This window comes from Stylophora pistillata, chromosome 9 (assembly GCF_964205215.1).
Source record: "Stylophora pistillata chromosome 9, jaStyPist1.2, whole genome shotgun sequence".
Classification (NCBI taxonomy): domain Eukaryota; kingdom Metazoa; phylum Cnidaria; class Anthozoa; order Scleractinia; family Pocilloporidae; genus Stylophora; species Stylophora pistillata.
This window is the reverse complement of record NC_142527.1, coordinates 13,761,990-13,779,346: the sequence shown is the minus strand read 5'-3', so window position 1 is coordinate 13,779,346 and position 17,357 is coordinate 13,761,990. Positions and strand designations below refer to the sequence as shown.

At 41.8% G+C, this 17,357-nt stretch overlaps 4 protein-coding genes across 4 annotated transcripts; 1 reads left to right on the top strand and 3 right to left on the bottom strand.

Annotated features, from left to right (window-relative positions):
• Positions 1 to 652: 652 nt before the first annotated feature.
• Positions 653 to 2,481, bottom strand: LOC148723443 (uncharacterized). The gene is made up of 3 exons (XM_088733984.1): positions 2,139 to 2,481; positions 1,776 to 2,022; positions 653 to 778 (listed from the first exon to the last, which is right to left on the bottom strand). Exons 1-3 carry the CDS (start codon positions 2,309 to 2,311, stop codon positions 767 to 769), a joined length of 432 nt encoding a protein of 143 aa, XP_088590110.1. The 5' UTR covers positions 2,312 to 2,481; the 3' UTR covers positions 653 to 766.
• On the bottom strand, positions 2,332 to 5,336 carry LOC148723442 (uncharacterized). The gene is made up of 5 exons (XM_088733983.1): positions 3,808 to 5,336; positions 3,493 to 3,711; positions 3,167 to 3,386; positions 2,586 to 3,027; positions 2,332 to 2,480 (listed from the first exon to the last, which is right to left on the bottom strand). The coding sequence occupies exons 1-4, from the start codon at positions 3,949 to 3,951 to the stop codon at positions 2,591 to 2,593; spliced, it is 1,020 nt and encodes a 339-aa protein (XP_088590109.1). The 5' UTR covers positions 3,952 to 5,336; the 3' UTR covers positions 2,332 to 2,480; positions 2,586 to 2,590.
• A 5,079-nt stretch (positions 5,337 to 10,415) lies between these two features.
• LOC148723441 (uncharacterized) lies at positions 10,416 to 12,196 on the bottom strand. The gene is made up of 2 exons (XM_088733669.1): positions 11,856 to 12,196; positions 10,416 to 11,702 (listed from the first exon to the last, which is right to left on the bottom strand). Exons 1-2 carry the CDS (start codon positions 12,073 to 12,075, stop codon positions 10,609 to 10,611), a joined length of 1,314 nt encoding a protein of 437 aa, XP_088589795.1. The 5' UTR covers positions 12,076 to 12,196; the 3' UTR covers positions 10,416 to 10,608.
• A 917-nt stretch (positions 12,197 to 13,113) lies between these two features.
• On the top strand, positions 13,114 to 16,832 carry LOC148723440 (uncharacterized). Its single transcript, XM_088733668.1, has one exon. It carries the CDS (start codon positions 13,228 to 13,230, stop codon positions 16,615 to 16,617), a length of 3,390 nt encoding a protein of 1,129 aa, XP_088589794.1. The 5' UTR covers positions 13,114 to 13,227; the 3' UTR covers positions 16,618 to 16,832.
• Positions 16,833 to 17,357: the final 525 nt, after the last annotated feature.

The following is a 17,357-nucleotide window of genomic DNA, read 5'->3' as shown; positions in this document are numbered from 1 at the left end:
TTTGCGCATGTTGTAAACACCTTGAAAAGTCCTGTTGGCCCAAAAGGGATTGTTCAGAAATCTGTATGTAATTAATACAAAGAACTGAGATGATCTGACTTGAATGAATCATACATGTATTTAGCAGCTAAATGTAAAGTAGTGTATCATTTTTAAGTCCATTAAGCATGGCATTTGTTTACAACACTGGCAATATTGATATTGCTACTGTTCTGGTTGACAATTTGATTCTAAACATGGCCATGCTTTTGTAAAATGCAGTCTAGATGTTTAAATGATCAGTTCAATCCCTGGCATTGTTATGTGTTACTCTTTGTGAAAAATAACTTGTTTGACAGTTTTTGACATTGCATTAATCCATGATCAGAGTGGCCTCAAACTTTCAAATGTTGGCACTTTTCCAAGTACCTGCTTACCAAGTTTTTCAGCAGATTCTGTTCCTCATGTGGCCAGTATGTAACAATTTTCTTCTCCAAAATGTGGTCAAGCATGGCCTTACAAACATCAATCACAAGGTTGTCACGTTTGAAAAAAAACACGTTAGCTATGATTTGCTCAGGAAGATAAGATTCTTGAAAGGTAATGTTTCCACCAGTACAAGCCACCTGGAAGTTAGACGGAAGGATATGGGGACCAGTAACATTGTCTAAGGGCACAAGACTGTTGAGAGCTCTGTTTTTCACTTCAAGCAAAAAAGTTTGTCCAATGCCATCTGGACTTGCTCCATACCTTCAATCAGGAGGATGAAAGAAAAAGCAACTTGTTGTCACTGGAGCACCTGTAATGTAACCATTCCTTATTACTCTGGATTCATGTAAATTACTGATATTCTTTCATACTGTCATTTGTCTTGTATTCAGTTTCTCCTATGGATTAAATGGCTGACAAAAGTGCTAACAAAGTATCTTGGCCTGGTGGGTCTCATTTGTTTTGAGGGGGGGGGGGCAGGGGGGATGGCAGGCCTCCCTGGACACCCCTTGATCTGCTACTGTCTGTAATTTATTGCATTCACTGCATTCACTTAAAAAAGTTTATGAACCTGAAATTTCTTCAAACAACTTCACTGTTTGTTCTTCATATAGTATCCCTCTAGTAAAGTTCTTGAATTTCTTTGGTGAAACTTTGTTTTCATCAATTTTATTATGAACACAGAACCATGCATGCTCAAACTCCTTTTGAACATGAAAACCCAACAGATAGGGAGTCTTGCTAGCAGTTATAATTCCTACTCTCAAAGCATGCCATTGTGTTGATCCTTGTTTGACTGAGACATAGTTGAATCCACTGGGTTCTAACTTGTTTTACCTTGGCAGTGATACTGTTATTTTTTATTCCTTTGTGTCTTGTAGTAAATCTAACAAATGCTTAACTTCTTTCTGTTGGTGTTCGTGTTCGTGTATTAACATTTGAGTCCGATCTTTTTGGTCAACTGTGTCCTTCACAAGTCTGACATCATCTAGATCTGACCTCAGAACTGCTCACATAATTCAGGTTTGAGTGCCATAGCTCATGGCTTTCCAAATTTTGAAACCTTGTTCTTAAAACTTTGTCATCATAAAGTTCTTCAACATCATTACAATAATCATGGTCACTGAACACAGTTCTCACATAATAAGAATTGTTATAATGAAGTTGCATTGCAAGTCCAGAGTTGATTCCATACTTTCTTAAAGTTTTATAGAAATGCTGCTGTACTCCGTGGCTATTACGATCCTTTATTATCTGACCTGAGCTATCTTCTACATCCCTTTTCAACCAGGAATTCTTTGAATTACCTTCCTTCTTTCTTGCTTATCCCACGTGGCCATTCGAAACTGGCCAAGAGTGGCCGCCTCCAGGGCTCTGGGACATGTCCCCACAGACCTTGTCAGGGAAACCAGGATGTAGTCCCTCGCCGCCGCATACTGCGAGAGACTCAGGTCATGGCTGGTCGTGGACTTCTTGGCGGCTGCCAAGGCCATTTCCCCCTCCTTTGCTGGCTCTGAAGTCATTATAGCATGCAACTCACTTGACGTTAGCAGTCTGTAATGATAATAATCATAACAATAAAGAATTATATATATATATATATATCCAGGGTAGCACGTAATAGGCAGAGGCTAATAGAGTTAGGGCAGATAGTGTTGAAATTAGCATACCTCTCAGTCTCGCTCAGGATTTTTGCGTAGCGCACAGATGATGTTTCTTTTGTGATTGTGTGTCTCCACCCCTTTAGGCTGCTACACAGCTCTGCCAGGATCTCGTGGTCTTCAGTCTTAAGAGGGGGCAGCTCTGGCTTTTTGCCCTTGTTATTGACAAACTCCAGGAACATTTGCAATGAGTTCAAATAACTCTTTAGTGTCCCTCCTGCCTTCTTAGTTAGATTGGGCACGACCCAATCTAACCACACCGTACATCCGTCCTCACAGAGCACCTGTATGTCCACGCCAGAGGGCTGTAGCTGTTCAAGAAGGTTTCTGACTTGCACTGCATGCTGCAGGCTAAAACAAAAGCGAAATGAAACAACGAATCTTTAGCCCAGGTTTGAACATAAAAACCATGGAGTTGGCATGATTGGAAATGTAAAGACGTCACCTTATTCTTACCAGTTTCACTCCTCGTGAAACCCTGCTGCAGGGGTGGCTAGGTGGTGGAAGAATGCGACCAACCATCTGTGGCGAGGCGTCAGGGGCTTGGGCTCATGGAAGAATGCCTCCTCATTTTCATACCCCCACTCAGACGCAAAGTGAGACTCTTGCGAGTTGTCCTCTGCGCCTGAGACGGGCACCACTGATGGTTTTATGGCGCAGGGGGGCATAGGAGGCACTCCTTCCCAGCTGTCTTCCGAAGGCACTTTCCTCTTCTTCGATGGCGGGGGGGAATCAGAGGTGTCTGAAGAGACCTCCGCCAAGGGCCTTTTGGTGGGCGTGAGTGTTGAGGGGGGCCTAGGGGGCAGAGGTGTTGACACAAGTGGCCGCCAGCTCGGAATTTCCTCGTCACTGCCCTGGTATCTTGTTGCCATTTTGAGTATGTTCTTGTATCTCTGACCTTTGAAGATAGAAGAATGACATTGATGGAAAACAATGTTTATTTTTCGGACAGAGCGTTGACATGTCATTGTAACAACTTTCAAAGACCCTGATTAGGCATTGTAATCTACAAAACACGGACAAAGGGTCAGACGTACCTTTGTTGTCCATGTTATGGACCTGGGTGAGATGTTGGGGCAGGAATGCCCCAAGAAAGTTGCAGCCCTCCACAGGGCACCACTGCCTTCTCCTCTTCGAAGGGGGTCCACTCTTCTTTTTGTAGCTCCTTATAGGACCAGATTTCTTGGGCCCTGCACATGACAGGGCAAAGAGGCGCTCTACATCCTCCTTGGACAGCTCGCCCTTGGAGTAGTGAACCTTTAACAAAGAGCAGTAATGAACAATTTGAACTTGCACATTTTGATTATGACTTGACGTTCTGCATGGGGACGGGAACACAGATTACACATAATACTAGGTGTACCTTGGTAAGATGTCTCTTGAGGTTGATCCCCGAGAACCCCTTACATCCAGGAACCAGGCAGGACCTCCTTTTTCTTTCTGACTTGCTGGCGATGGTCTTCAGCTTCTCACCCTTTGCCCCCTTTAGACTTGTCTCTCCCTCCTCTTCACTCTCCTCATCCTCCTTCTGCTTAACTACTTCCTCCTGGGCAACCTCACCATCCTCGGACGTGTCTCTCTCCTAAGGAAGTTAGGTGAGAAAGTTAGTTGATTTAATTCCTGAAGTTGAACACCAAAGAGCTTGTGATGAAGCTAGTAAGAAGTTGCGCCAACAAACCTGAGTTGGCCAATCAGGGTCTGCCTCGCTATCATCGGCCACATCCCCCTCCCTGTTGGCTGCTCTTCTCATTTTCTCTTCCTTTCTCCTATGGATCCACTGTACCTGGCAGCACATGTCCATTGATCTGCAGACATCCCTCATGACTCCATAGGCGTGTTTGGCCACATCTTTGGCAGTAGTGTACCGCGTCTGGATAGCAAAAACTGCAAGGACTGGGACCAAGTGTAATAATTGAATGAAAAATGAGCGCGGTCAAATTGGAACTGAGTGTAGTCAAAATGAATGAATCTGAAGTGAGAGAGAGTAGCCGAAGTGTAAGAGCTGAATGAGAGCCGAATTAGAGTTGAAGTGTAAGAGCCGAACTTAGAGCCGATTTTAGTAGAGCCAAAGAGCCGAAGAGCTGAATGAGAGCCGAATAATGAGTGTGATCAGTCGTGTGAACAGTCAGTCAGGTCATCACCCTCTCATGGATTATAACGTAACGTAAACGTGATCGGCAGATGCCTTATAGGCGGTAGTTGTTATAAGTGAGTAGGTTGCGTTTGAGTATATATATGAAACATGTATGTCAATGATATCCATGTGGGATCTTGTCGAGTCTTCAGTCATGATAACTGCACATGTTCGGTAACTTTACATATGCGTATTGGAGTTTTATGGTCAAGTAGCCCCAAAGACTTAATGAAATGCATCACCAATGATTCCTTAAAATAAATTAAAAAATAGCGACGTCATTTCCTCCTGGTGTCTTCTCTTCCGTCGCCGCCGACGCTGCTGCCCGGGCCGCTGCCCGGTTGATGAATAAAAGAGTCAATTCCCCAATAGATCTCATCTTTGAGTTGCGAAAAAAATAAATGTAAATAAAAGGTAGTGGATTGTGAGTCTTCTAAAAACAGGGACACAACGTCAATCTAGTAAAGAGAAGAGTAAAAAAAGTGATTACTATGATGACACGCTTGGATATCTATAAAATTTTACTTCCGATCCTGCTAATCCAACAAAAGTGCATGTACAGTAATAATAAGGTTGTTCTAATCGGTTCATAAAAAAATGAATTATGTGTGATAAGGAGAGAATCATTTCTCCCATGGCAAATACATCCCATAAAGATACATATACGCATATATAATGGTTCAAATCATAGTAAAGATCTACTTTTAAGATCAAAAAATAAATTCGGTAAAAAGAAATTAAGTCTTGTGTGCTGCCAAGTGCTGTGTCAAATCCAATCTAAGTGAGCAAATAAAACGGAAACGACCTTAATATGACTGTACATGAACACCCTCTTTCTTCACTTCTCCCTATAATCACACAATCCCCTTCTTGCTTCACATACGGAAACTCTCTATGTACATGGACAAACTGATTCATAGCTGGACTTAAAGTTTACCCAAAGCATTCAATTTGTAATGGATAATAAAACCAAAGGTGTCCGCGAATCTAAGAAAAAAACGTAAAAAAAAACATCTAAACAGTGTAAAATTAACGACGACGGTAATACATATGAAAATGAGAACGTGTACGTGGGTGAAGTTTTTGAAAAATTGCTGAAACATCAAAATTCTCGAAATAAATATAACGTAAAAACAAACGATTAAAATTTGGTGGAACATATACTTCTGTGAGTACATAGCATGATTCTCTAAATGCGTTAGGATGTCTTAAGATACACATCATTCTCCGAAAAACCGTTATGACAAATCGCATATGCCACATAGCTTGATGGAGGAAAGCTGGATTATTACTATACATCTAAAAAAGAGAAAGAAAAAATTACAATGAGGGTGGTATAACCCGAAATAAATACTGAAATATGTCAGAAATAAACACTATACCTCATGAATTCTCGCCTCTAAAGCTCCTGGTTCCAATAACACTCTTAAATCTTCAATGGCTTGTTGCCTCAAGGCAGAATGCTCCACGCTTAAGGGCCGTGGGATGTTAAATCGTGGTTTTGAATAGGATTATCGGGTTCTTCTCTGGCAGGAAAAGGTTCTCTGCAATGTCCGCATTGGTTCGATGTATTCCTGTGAACTTGGAGGCAATGGCGATGAATACGTCTATTGCAGCATGGAGTGACCATAACCTGAACCAAATTTATGGTTATTTGTACAAGACAAATAAAGCAGGCGTATGGACGACCATCCTCTTCAGGATCTTCTGCTCTCAATCTTGTTGATGACCGTGATGCCATTTTTCAATGTAGTTCTAGAAGTAAAAAAAGTTTGGTAAGAAAAAATGACTTAGTGCGCCAACTCCATTTGAATGATCAGATCTTACCTCTCCAACTTCTCAGCTACTACTGCAAGAAATATCATGTAAAATGGTCTGCTAAATATATTAAAAATTGAATAGAAGCACGTACTACACTTGAAATAGTAGTAGTACTACACGTGAAAAGCTTGTGAAAGTTCATTGTGTATTAAATGAATAGCAAGGTGATGGCACACCCAAAAAATGTCAGTAATGACCGCACCCTAAAAAATAATGAGTGCTATTGTCTTTTTTAGTCATATAATGACTAAAATTTCCCGCCTAATTCGCAGTTGGTAGAGAACACGTTTTAGTGAAGTTGACGCGGGAAAGTTGTGGCGGGAAAGTCCAAGTGTAAAAGAAAGAGAGAAAAAGTAAGAGAAAGCAATGGGTGAAAGAAAAAGAAAATGGAGTATGGGATTGTGGGAGGACGATGTATCTGATAGTGAGCTAAATGGAATTGGTGAGATGGACAACCATCTGGAGGATGTAAGCGACGGTGAACTACTTCAAATGGCTGAAATGTGGGAAGAAGCAAGTGACGAGCAACATGGTTCAGGTACGGAAAATATGCCTTTATTTAATTTTGAGGTAGCCGTTATAGGCGAATCGGCAAAATTTAAGAAAACATTGCTAAAACAGCATGTGAGAACCAAAAAAATTCAGTTAAGGCAAGCAAGAGCGAGTGACAATCTGGGCCATGAGGTTACAGAGGCTGTGCGGCGTGTGGCGGCCCAGATTATCGGAGATGCTGGGGAACGTTGGCCGCATGGGGTTAGGGGCGAGGACCAAGTCTTCAACTTTTCCACGCCTCGCTTTCAACATCCGCTCCAATCGTCACATTTTCGTGTGGACCAGGTTATTGGTGGGAGTGACCGCTGGCAAACATATTTGGAGGTGTTGGCAAATCAGCTGAACTCGAACGAGTCCTTTGAAGCAGAGGACTCGTTCAATGTGGACGTCACGTTGATCACGCATGGCGGGGGTGATAACGATAATCTGGGTGGGAAATGGGGTCGATGGCTCGGACACAAGAAACTTGCGTCTGTCATACACGACCGAAAGTGTATTTTGGAAGTATCTAACACAGATCAACTTTGTTGTGCTCGAGCCATTTGTCTGGCTAAAGCGGCCTGTGAGGCGAAAAATAGTACCGCCGACCAGCGGTACTATAGAAGTCTCCTAAGGTATCCCCTATCCCTTACTAGGTGTGCCAAATTTCTTCATCGGGAGGCTGGTGTACCTGAGGGACCCTGTGGGACCCTGTGGGAGGGAAGAGTTGGCTGTCTTCCATCAGTATTTGGGCACACAGTTTCAACTCAAAGTTCTTATGGCCTGTTACCCTTATGGGGTCATGTTTGAAGGAAATGTAGGGGAAGAACAACCTCGGCATATTGTCAGGTTGATCTACGTTCCGCCTGTGGGGGGAATGGAAGTGGGACATTTTCACGGTTGCACATTGTTCCTGGGGTTCCTGGAAAGGTCGTATTTTTGCGATTTGTGTAACCGTGGATATGACCATGAAGATTTTCACAATCACCCCTGCGACAGGCGACAATGTAAAGCCTGCAAACAAGTGACGTGTGGCGCTAAAACCCATGAACCTACCGTGAATTGTCTTCACTGTCATCAACACTTTTATGACGAACGATGTCTGGCCTTCCATCTCACTCATCGAATATGCAAGAGTTGGGTTCATTGTCCCGATTGCTGTAAAGAATACAACCCTCAGACAACCCGCATGAGTGTTGTACAGAACGTTGCCATGCTTGCCGAAAAGAAGTGGATTTAACGACACATCAATGTTTTATACAGAGTGTGGCTGAAGAAGAAGACGAGCCTGTAAAGAAACCGGCAGCTCTTTACAAAAAACAAGATATATGGTTCATGGTGGTATCTTCATGGTTCATGGTGTTACCTTCATGGTTCATGGGGTTACCTTAGGGGTTCATGGGGTTACCTTAAGGGTTCATGGTGTCACCTAGGGTTCATGGTTTTACCTAGGGTTCATTAGGTTACCTAGGGGGTTCATGGTTCTACCCTTGGCAATGAAGATGCGTTTTAATCCGAGACCCTTAAAGTTATTGGCATGAAATTAACACACAATGTTGATTGGATGATTATTAGTCTGTGTAGGACATTAGGGTTAGGTTTTATTTGATAAATTCACTTTTTTTCTCACTTTACCCCTTAGCCCATTGGTCATATCTCACTAAACAATATTCGAATGACATCTGATTTTGTTAGACATTTAAGAATAAATATTAGCGAGAAAAACACAGAACGTTTCGATGGTTCCATGTCATCATTCTCAGGTGAGAAGAGATGAAAATGAATTTACAATTTTAGTCTCTTCTCACTTGAGAATGATCACATGGAGTCATCGAAACGTTCTGTGTTTTTTCTCGCTAATATTTATTCTTAAGTTATGACTCAATCCTCAAACAACTGTAGCTCCATTGACTCTTGGATAAATAAATTCACGTTTAGTATGTGACTACATCTATACCTTTTCTGTTACTCTGGTAACTTGCAAGTCAGTAGCATGACAGGTTGGGGACTTACAGCAGTCCCAATGAGAGCACCCCATTTGGTGTCCGCCATCTTGGATTTTTTGGCCAAGGGGTTGCATGGCCATTTTGGTCAAGATTTTAAATTTCCCTGATACTCCTGCTATAGGTTCATTGATCTCCGAAACGAGTCTCTAGCGCTTTAGAAGTGGTTTTGAAGCCTTAAGACCAGATATTCTCACTTATTACCCGTTAGCCCATGTGACATGTTTGACTTGTCAATCTTTCAACTACCATATCTCTCTTCATTCGGCAGCTAACTGCTTCAAACCTCACAGCAAACTAGTTCCATGCCATGTCTATGTCTCACAAAAATTTCTAGTCTAGAGCGTGAGAGATTCGTTAGTTAGAGTAGTTCCCATGATTGCACCCCATTTGGCGTCCGCCATCTTGGATTTTATGGCCAAAGGGGGTAGCATGGCCATTTTGTTTCAACTTTGACCACGTGTGGACACGTGGTTTCTTATTACAACAGCTTGAAACTTACACGCATAACAGAATAGATCTTTGCCTGTCTTGTCATAGTCTTTACTGATGAAGGTGATGTTGATTGACATCTGTCAATTATGGTTGACTTCTGTCAATGAAAGCTAAAGTTTAGTTTAAATTTTTGATAGAATTTCACGTGGTACAAAATTTCATTCCATGGCCTGTTTAACGCTGGTTAAATTAGGTCATTGCAATGATCTTCACATTTTTTATACATTTTCAAAGGACTATGAGTTAGGCGAAAATATCATAATTTTGAGATGGATAGGCAATCTTCAAAGAACTGTAACTCCATTGTCTCTTGAAGACATACATTTATATTTAGTATGTGACTAGTTTTATACCTTATGTAGTACTCTGATAAGTTGCTAGTCAAGAGCATGACAGTTTGAAGAGTTCCAGTAGTCCCAATGAGAGCACCGTATTTGATGTCCACCATCTTGGATTTTTTCGCCAAGGGGTAGCATGGTCATTTTGGTCAAAATTAGAAATTTCCCTCAAACTCCTGCTATAGGTTCAATGATGCCCAAAAAACATCTTCTATCGCTTTTTCAGTGGTCTCAAAGCCCTAAAACGATTTTTTGTTACTTTCACCATTTAGCCCACTTTTCATGTCTCACTAGTCAATCTTCAAAGAACTGTAACTCCATTGCCTCTTAAAGAAATACATTCATATTTAATATGTGACTACTTCTATACCTTATGTAGTGCTCCTATAAATTGCAAGTCAAGAGCATGACAGGTTAGGTAGTTACAGCAGTCCCTATGAAAGCAACCTATTTGATGTCTGCCATCTTGGATTTTTTCGCCAAGGGGTAGCATGGCCATTTTGGTCAAAATTTTAAATTTCGCTCAAACTCCTGCTATAGTTTCACTGATGCCCAAAAACATCTAGCGCTTTTAGAGTGGTATCCAGGCCTTAAAACGATCTTTTCTCACTTTCACCCCTTAGCCTACTTAGGGACCGGTCATTATTTATCGCCTGGGGGGGGTCGGAGTATTTAGGGGGGGATCACATGGTTTTTTGAAGACCTTTAGGGGGGATCAGCCGTAATTGACAAGCATAATGGGGGGGATCAGACCAAAAAAAAAGGAATTTTAGGTCGCGCCAGGACCCCGGGTGATTGCATTTGTAAATACTTTGGTAGGATTTGCCGCTGGGACTCCCCCAACCATATATTCAAGACCACGTTCAGTTGTATTTTGTATTATATAAACTCTATTCTAGCCCAGACACAAAACCCAAACCCTTTTACAGACCCTCCATTTTGTAAAAAAGAATCACTATCGTAGTCTAACATACACGTTTTTATTCAGGCACGATCTAAATTAGAAAGGTAATCAAGATTTTGAGAATGGAATACTTACAATTGCTCAAAATTGTTTCATAACGTTTCAGTTTGTTTTATAGAGAATCGTAATCTAAAATCATAAACTTTCATTATTTTAATACGCGGCCGAATGAAAATAACAACTAAAAAAGTGTTTATTTTGGTGAGGCTGTATCTTGTTCCGCTTCCGTGTCAGAATCTTCGGCAGCCCTCTCCACTGGCTCTTGCACAGTCTCCTCGTCAGATTCATCTGAATCCTCGCCCGAACTTGACCCTTTTTCAGCACCATTACTGCTATTCTCTTCGTTCATTCTGGCCACTACCACTTTCAAATTGCGTGCCAGCTCTGTTTCAAACACGCCTCTTTCCAAAAGCCATAGCAGAGGATCCAGGTGGAGACGCTTGACAAATCTCGCAGTGAATCCTGCATTAATACTTGAGACACATTTGTAAGTATTCTTTTCAAGTGAATCGAAAACCTCTTTAGCTACCTCTTTTGAGGTAAGTTTTTCTAGGAGAAGTGCTGCTCGCTGATGCAACCTTTTCTCCTTGATTTTTTTCACTTTTCTCTTGTTTTCTTTTTTTCTTCGGGATTGGCCGTTGTTCCCCATGGGAGATGGGAACTTTCTCTTCAAGCTCATGAGGGTGGTCGTGAGCGCATTGGAGGCTTTCTGCAGCTCTTGGTGTATGGCCTTCACTCGCTCTTGAGCTTCCTGGAAATATTTGAGCTCATCACTTGCAAACGACCTTAAGGTACGCTCTTCTGTATAAAGGTTCTTTCGTCTGTTGTTCATAAATGAGAGCAAATCGGATGCTGAATTGAAGGCCTCATTGACAGTGGTCAAGGAGGACTCACACTTCGCGACATCACCACTGCCCTTACATCCATCCACGCCTGACATGAACTTCGTGATGTTTTGGCACACTCCCCAATTCTCGTTTCTAAGCAAGTTGTTTTCTTTATCGGAAAGGGCTTTTATCTTTGTGTTTAACTGCCAACGCATTTGCTGTTGCTCGAGGAGATACTGTTTGAAACCGGCTTGTTTACTCACGAATGAAGATTCATAAATCTGCGGTACAACATTATTGTAGAATTTCAGCCTTTCTGTGTGTGGGTTGGGAAGAAGATATTTTTCCCACGGCTTCTTTTCTGGTGCTGAGTCGTTCCTCAGGAGTTGTAGTTGCCCGGAGCGTCCAAATGACAAAATCGCCTGCTTGCGCTTCTTGGGAGCACTGGCGGACGTAACACCTACCAATCACATAATAAATGTTTGTTAAGGATTGCGTTACAAATTATGCACCATGTTGCCTTACGTTTTTTGTTCATGGCTGGTTTGAAGCACAAGCCAATTATTTTATAGAGGCCTTCAAAATAATCATCTAAGAAACGATAACTCAATACCTTCACTGCTTGTTCCTCTTTGCTTTGATTCGCCTTGTATCTGAGCGAAGAAACGCCTCAGACGGCGAGTTTGTATCTTCGTTAGTCCAATGTCTCGCTCAAGAGTTTCGTCATCGACGTCCAGGAAATGCTCGACCTTTGCAACACCAATTTGTTTAAAATTGTCTGTGTAATTGCTCAAGTCAGCTTTTGTTAAAAGATAGTCAATTTCTTTATCCATTGAAAAGGCTTATAATGAAAGCAAATCAGCGCAATTGAACGAGTTCTGTGCCCACGTTTCGGCTAAATATAGGTTTTATATGTTAATATGTAAAAAATAAAGTTAAAGTTAATAAGTCACAACGATGTTAGTTAATAGTAGGCCACAACAACAAAGCATTATTTTAAAAGCGCGCTGAGAAGATTTCCGACAGTTGGACTTCAGACATTGTAATTGAGCAAGAATGGAAGATATGACAGAAAAGCTTAGCAATCTGGACGATAATGGTGATCAGCTTGGAAAGCATTTGGATTTAAGTGATGGAAGTACCCATAAACGATGCCATAATGAAAAGCGAAGCGAGCGAAGGGCGAGAACTGAGCGGCTTTTATCAGATATCGACAAGGACCAGGTAAATAAATGATGGATTTGCAGTCTTTATAAAAATATAAAAGCTAGCAAATGTTGTCTGACGGCGTTTCGATGTTACTAAAATCATCATGAAGGAAAACGCGGCAATTTCTTCGTGATACTGGTCCATTATTTTACGCTCAAACTGGTGAGAAGTAAAACAATAAAATATGCATGCAATACTATAAGTAATCATTAACATTGAAACGTCGAAACGACGCGGACATTAATTCTTTGTATTTAAAGACTGCAAATACTGGTATTTGTGGTCACTATAGTTTAGATAGGGTTATTCCCGGCATCTGAAAGACAACCCTATAATTTGCAGATCAGTGGTAAATAACAGTGTTAAATATTTAACTATGCTTACCATTAATACAATTAAATTAAAACGGAAATGTAGAACGTGACGCAAGCGAAGCGTGCGGAAGAAAAAAAACTGTAGGGGCTCCCTCGTGCGTGCGTCAAATGCAGACTATAAACCAGCAGACTTACTAGAAAATTGACACGATTTAAATTATCGCAAAGTGAAGGCAAAATACTTTCTAATAAAATAAATAAATGCAAAAGGTGTGTTTTTTAATTTCAAACTGATGAAGAAAATTAACGCGGCGTTATAAAGAAATGGAACTTGTAGAGAAAACAGCTACCAAAATCCAATCGTTAAGATACATTCCTCAAGCCCATAGATCTAGTAAAACCGTGAGTTTCTCGATCTAAGACGAAGTCACCTTTTATAAACTACTTCAGGGAAAAAAGAGAATGGAGATTGTAACATCGCAACAAAGCTGCACCCTAGAGCAAAATAGGGGTGTTATAGAAGAAGAATTATCGAGAGCAATTTCAGAGGAAAAGAAGCACAAGTTTCAAGGTCTGCTCTATGTCTTCGATCAACTATTTCTTCCGGTGCAAGATGCCAATGCTAAGACAAGAATTAGGTCTTCAATCCCCTTTCAAGAAGCATTAGAGTACTTTCTTGTGTTTCAACCTCATCACTCTGGGGCACCGTCAAAATATCAGAGAGTTGCCTTTCGCGAAGCTTTACTTCATGAAAAACATGGTCTCAGGATCAATATCATTCGTATAACCGAGGGTTTTGAGTATGTCGCGCTCCGTCCTGACGAAGTCGATTTAGAGTCATTCCTTTTGGATATTTTTAGTGCTTGTAGTACTAAAAGTGGACATAGTGCTCTTGTTCTCGATAAGGAAACCGTGCAAGGTATCGTTACTACCATGGACTCAGAATGGGATAAAATTTGTCTTAGAGTTATATTGCGATCCATATTCTCTAGAGAAGAAATGACAGCCCTAGGCTTCGATCCTGACAATCTTCCGTCTATGACGGAGAGAGTTAAATTCGTTGTTGAAGAGGTAAAAAATGCTAATGAGGCAGCAGCCGACCTCGTTAGGTTGCGCTTAAATTCCAAGAAGGAAAAGCTGGAGAAGGAGATAAAAGAGAAGGAAAACCTTCTTCAAAAGAAAACAAATATTTGGTCATCCAAAACGTTAGAAGAAATCCAAAGCGAAGTACAAAAACTCAAGGAAAAAGTTGAAGACACGGAGGGGCTTCTTCACAGCCAGCCCACCGAAAGCAATTATCAGAGAAAACGCCAAATGCTCAAGCGCCAAGCTTCAAGCCTTATCGAATGTAATCGACTGAAGAGGCGAAAGTTGTCAAACCAAGGTCCGAAGCCAAAGCTAGATGAGGAAGATGAAGACTTCATTGCAAAGGCAATTGAGGATAAATCATCTTATCATGGTAGACGACATGATACGGTCCTCTATACCGGCCAGAGGGTGAAGAAGAAAAACCTTCTTTCAATTGCCAACTACCGACTAGCTGAACGTGGGAAGAAATTAATTCAATCCGCTACAACAGTATACAACAGGGCGAGACCGAGAAACAAAAGAAGTCTCCAAGCGAAGCGCCATTGTGGCAAAGGCCTATTTTGTTGGAAAAAGCCACCAAAAGGCGAAGAAAACACAAACGAAAACACTCACTACCAACGAGCACACGTAAAAAACATAAAAAGACGATTCTGGGGTGCCAGAAATTCCAGCGCGAGAAAGTTTTGTTTCATGAGAAGCACCGATGACAAGGCTTACCTTAGACCAGGTACATCTGAAGGTTTTGACAAAGCCAGAAATCTTAGGATCTTAACATTATCAGATCACACTAAAGCAAGGAAGTTGCCAAAGTACGACTGGCCTGAGAAAATGGTATATGTGACCCCGGGTTCTCACCGTGTTTTCACGAAGTCAAGTGTAATGAATGAAACTGAAGAGAAGCTGATAACTGAGGACGATCGCCACTATGTATTTGTCCGGCCCAAAGCAATAGTGGGATTGTCAGGCACTGTATGGGCCAGTGAAACGGTTCGTTTGCGACATGAGGATCCATCAGCTTTTGAGGTTGACGAACCGACACCTGGCAGTCCACAGTACTCACTGGGATTTCGTAAATGCTGCGCGCGACTACACGATGACCTCTTTCTTTATTCTGATATGACAGAGTCAGATGACCTAGACAAATTATCCGGAGAAACAGAAAGTAACTGTAAATTCTTCACTTACGAAAAAGAGAGAGCAGAACATTTGAAATTAAGGATTGACAATTTGTTGCAGTTTTGCGAAGACACAGAAATGTCAGAGCACAATAGGGCTCTGTTTGCTAGTCAGATAATACCAGTCACGAAACGCATTTTAGATGCCATTGATGATCTGTTTAAAGAGGAAGTCGATTCCATGGAAAAAGATGCGAGAAAGGACAGGATTTTAAGGGTAACCAGTTCATGTAAACATGGTCTTGAAGTTCTCGGAGATCTCTGCCTTCCACCTGTAAAGCCACGATGGGCTGACCTTACAGATGCTGGTCCGGGCGTGGGAGTTTCCAACTACGAAGTTAGATTTCGAGACGCCAAGTTAGCAAGGGTTCACAATTCCGATTATAGAGTGCGATGTCATCGTTCGAGGGGCGACAGCGGGCAAGGTGAAGCCGAAAGAACAAACTCGGCAATTTCTGATGCTCTTGTGGATGGCGCAACTCTAGAGTGGGAAAAATATAGGAGATTTGAGGATCTTTCAGAAGAGGAAATCAAACAACTGTCTCTCCAGTCATACGAAGAGTACGAAAAGAAACGGATGGAGAAAAATGCCTGGTATGTCTGTAGTCAGGTAGCCGAGAGAATTGATGATGCCCCTGTCCTTAAAGATTACATCAAGAGCAAAGTAAGCGAGTCCCCTGATGAATTATTCTTTTTCAATTCTGTTTACCTCGACAACTATCGGGGTGCATCAGAACGAAACAAAGAGCAAGCGCCCGGTGCAGCATACTTCCGAAAGATCGAATCGTTTATGGAAGACCACTATATTCGTATAGAACTTTTTATGGAATTCTGTCGTGATGCCTGTAAAGAGTCAACAGAAGAAAGTTCCAATCTCTGTTCCTGGTGTTCTAACAATAGATGGGTCGGTCCAGAAACGGAAAGAATTCCGCAACCTGTACCAGATTCAAACAATCCTGGACATTTCATGGATATCTATCAGACGGAATCGACGGGCAGGACACCAGATGATTACCTTCCAAGAAAATGTATTAAAGATCTGTACGAGGAACATTCTGACAGTATCAGAAACGATCAGGATACCATGAAGAGCTTCTGCTCAAAATATAATGTGGAAGAGAAGCACGTCATTGCATATGTTAATCATTTGAAGGATATTGAGATCCGAAAGGACATCAGAACAAGAGCAGCTCAGGAGCGAAGAAGGCAAGAGGCCGAACGAATGTACAAGGACTTTCAATGGGATAACCTCATCGAGGGTGGCAAAGTTCAAAAGTTGCGGGTAAGAGAACTAGACCTGTATCTCAACAAGCATGGTTTGACGACTGTGGGTCGGAAACTTGACAAAGTGAAGGCCATTCGATGTCACTATTACCGACAGAATAAAGAGACTGTGATAACAGAAGAACTGTCGAGTGATGAAGATGACGTGGAATTCGAGGATGAAGAATCCGAAAGTGGAGAGGCAGAGAGCGACGATGACTATGTTTTCGTGGATTTGGATGAACAGCCTGAGATTGGCACTTCCTCGACAATTCAGTTCGTATCTGACGAGCAAATATTTACCGTTGTGGTTCAAGGTCCATGAGACGTAAGTACCACTATTAAAATATCACTTGCATATTCAAAAAGTTATTTGGCGGTGGCTGGGAGAAAAGGGGGGGGGATCATGAAACTTTCCACTACCGATAAGGGGGGATCTCTAAAAAACCAGATACTCTACGGGGGGATCAGGTAAATGCTTCGATGTGACAACAAAAATACTCCGACCCCCCCCAGGCGATAAATAATGACCGGTCCCTTATATTACTGAGATGAAAAAGAACTTGAAGTCCCTTAACCCTTCCAATGACAAAGAGCAATACACTATCAGAGCTTTCAATAACAATTTATTCCATTGCACAACTGTTTTTCACAGGCTTGGGATGCAAGACCAAAGCCCAACCCTCCTCCTTTCTCATCCGGGCTTGGGACTGGCAATGGCGGAATTAAAAATGCAAGGAAACCAATGACGCAACGAAAAAAAAACACAACACAACGTCACAACTCTAAAAAACCCAACGGGTGCCGTGTGATGTGATGTACCTGTTGTCCGAGACTGAGTGATTCGTGGGGCACTCCCCGGGGGTTGGTTACCCCAGCTCGCTCTTGATCCCTAACGAATCACTCAGAATCAGACAACAGGATACAACAGTGACCACGCGGACTTTTTTTTGTTTTTTTGTTTTCAATTTTTTTCTTTCTGCAAGGTGCCCAGCCACGCTCCCTCCTACATGCACCTCTTGAAGATGTAGTGCACCTTGTTGCGCACTCTGTCGAAGGGATTCT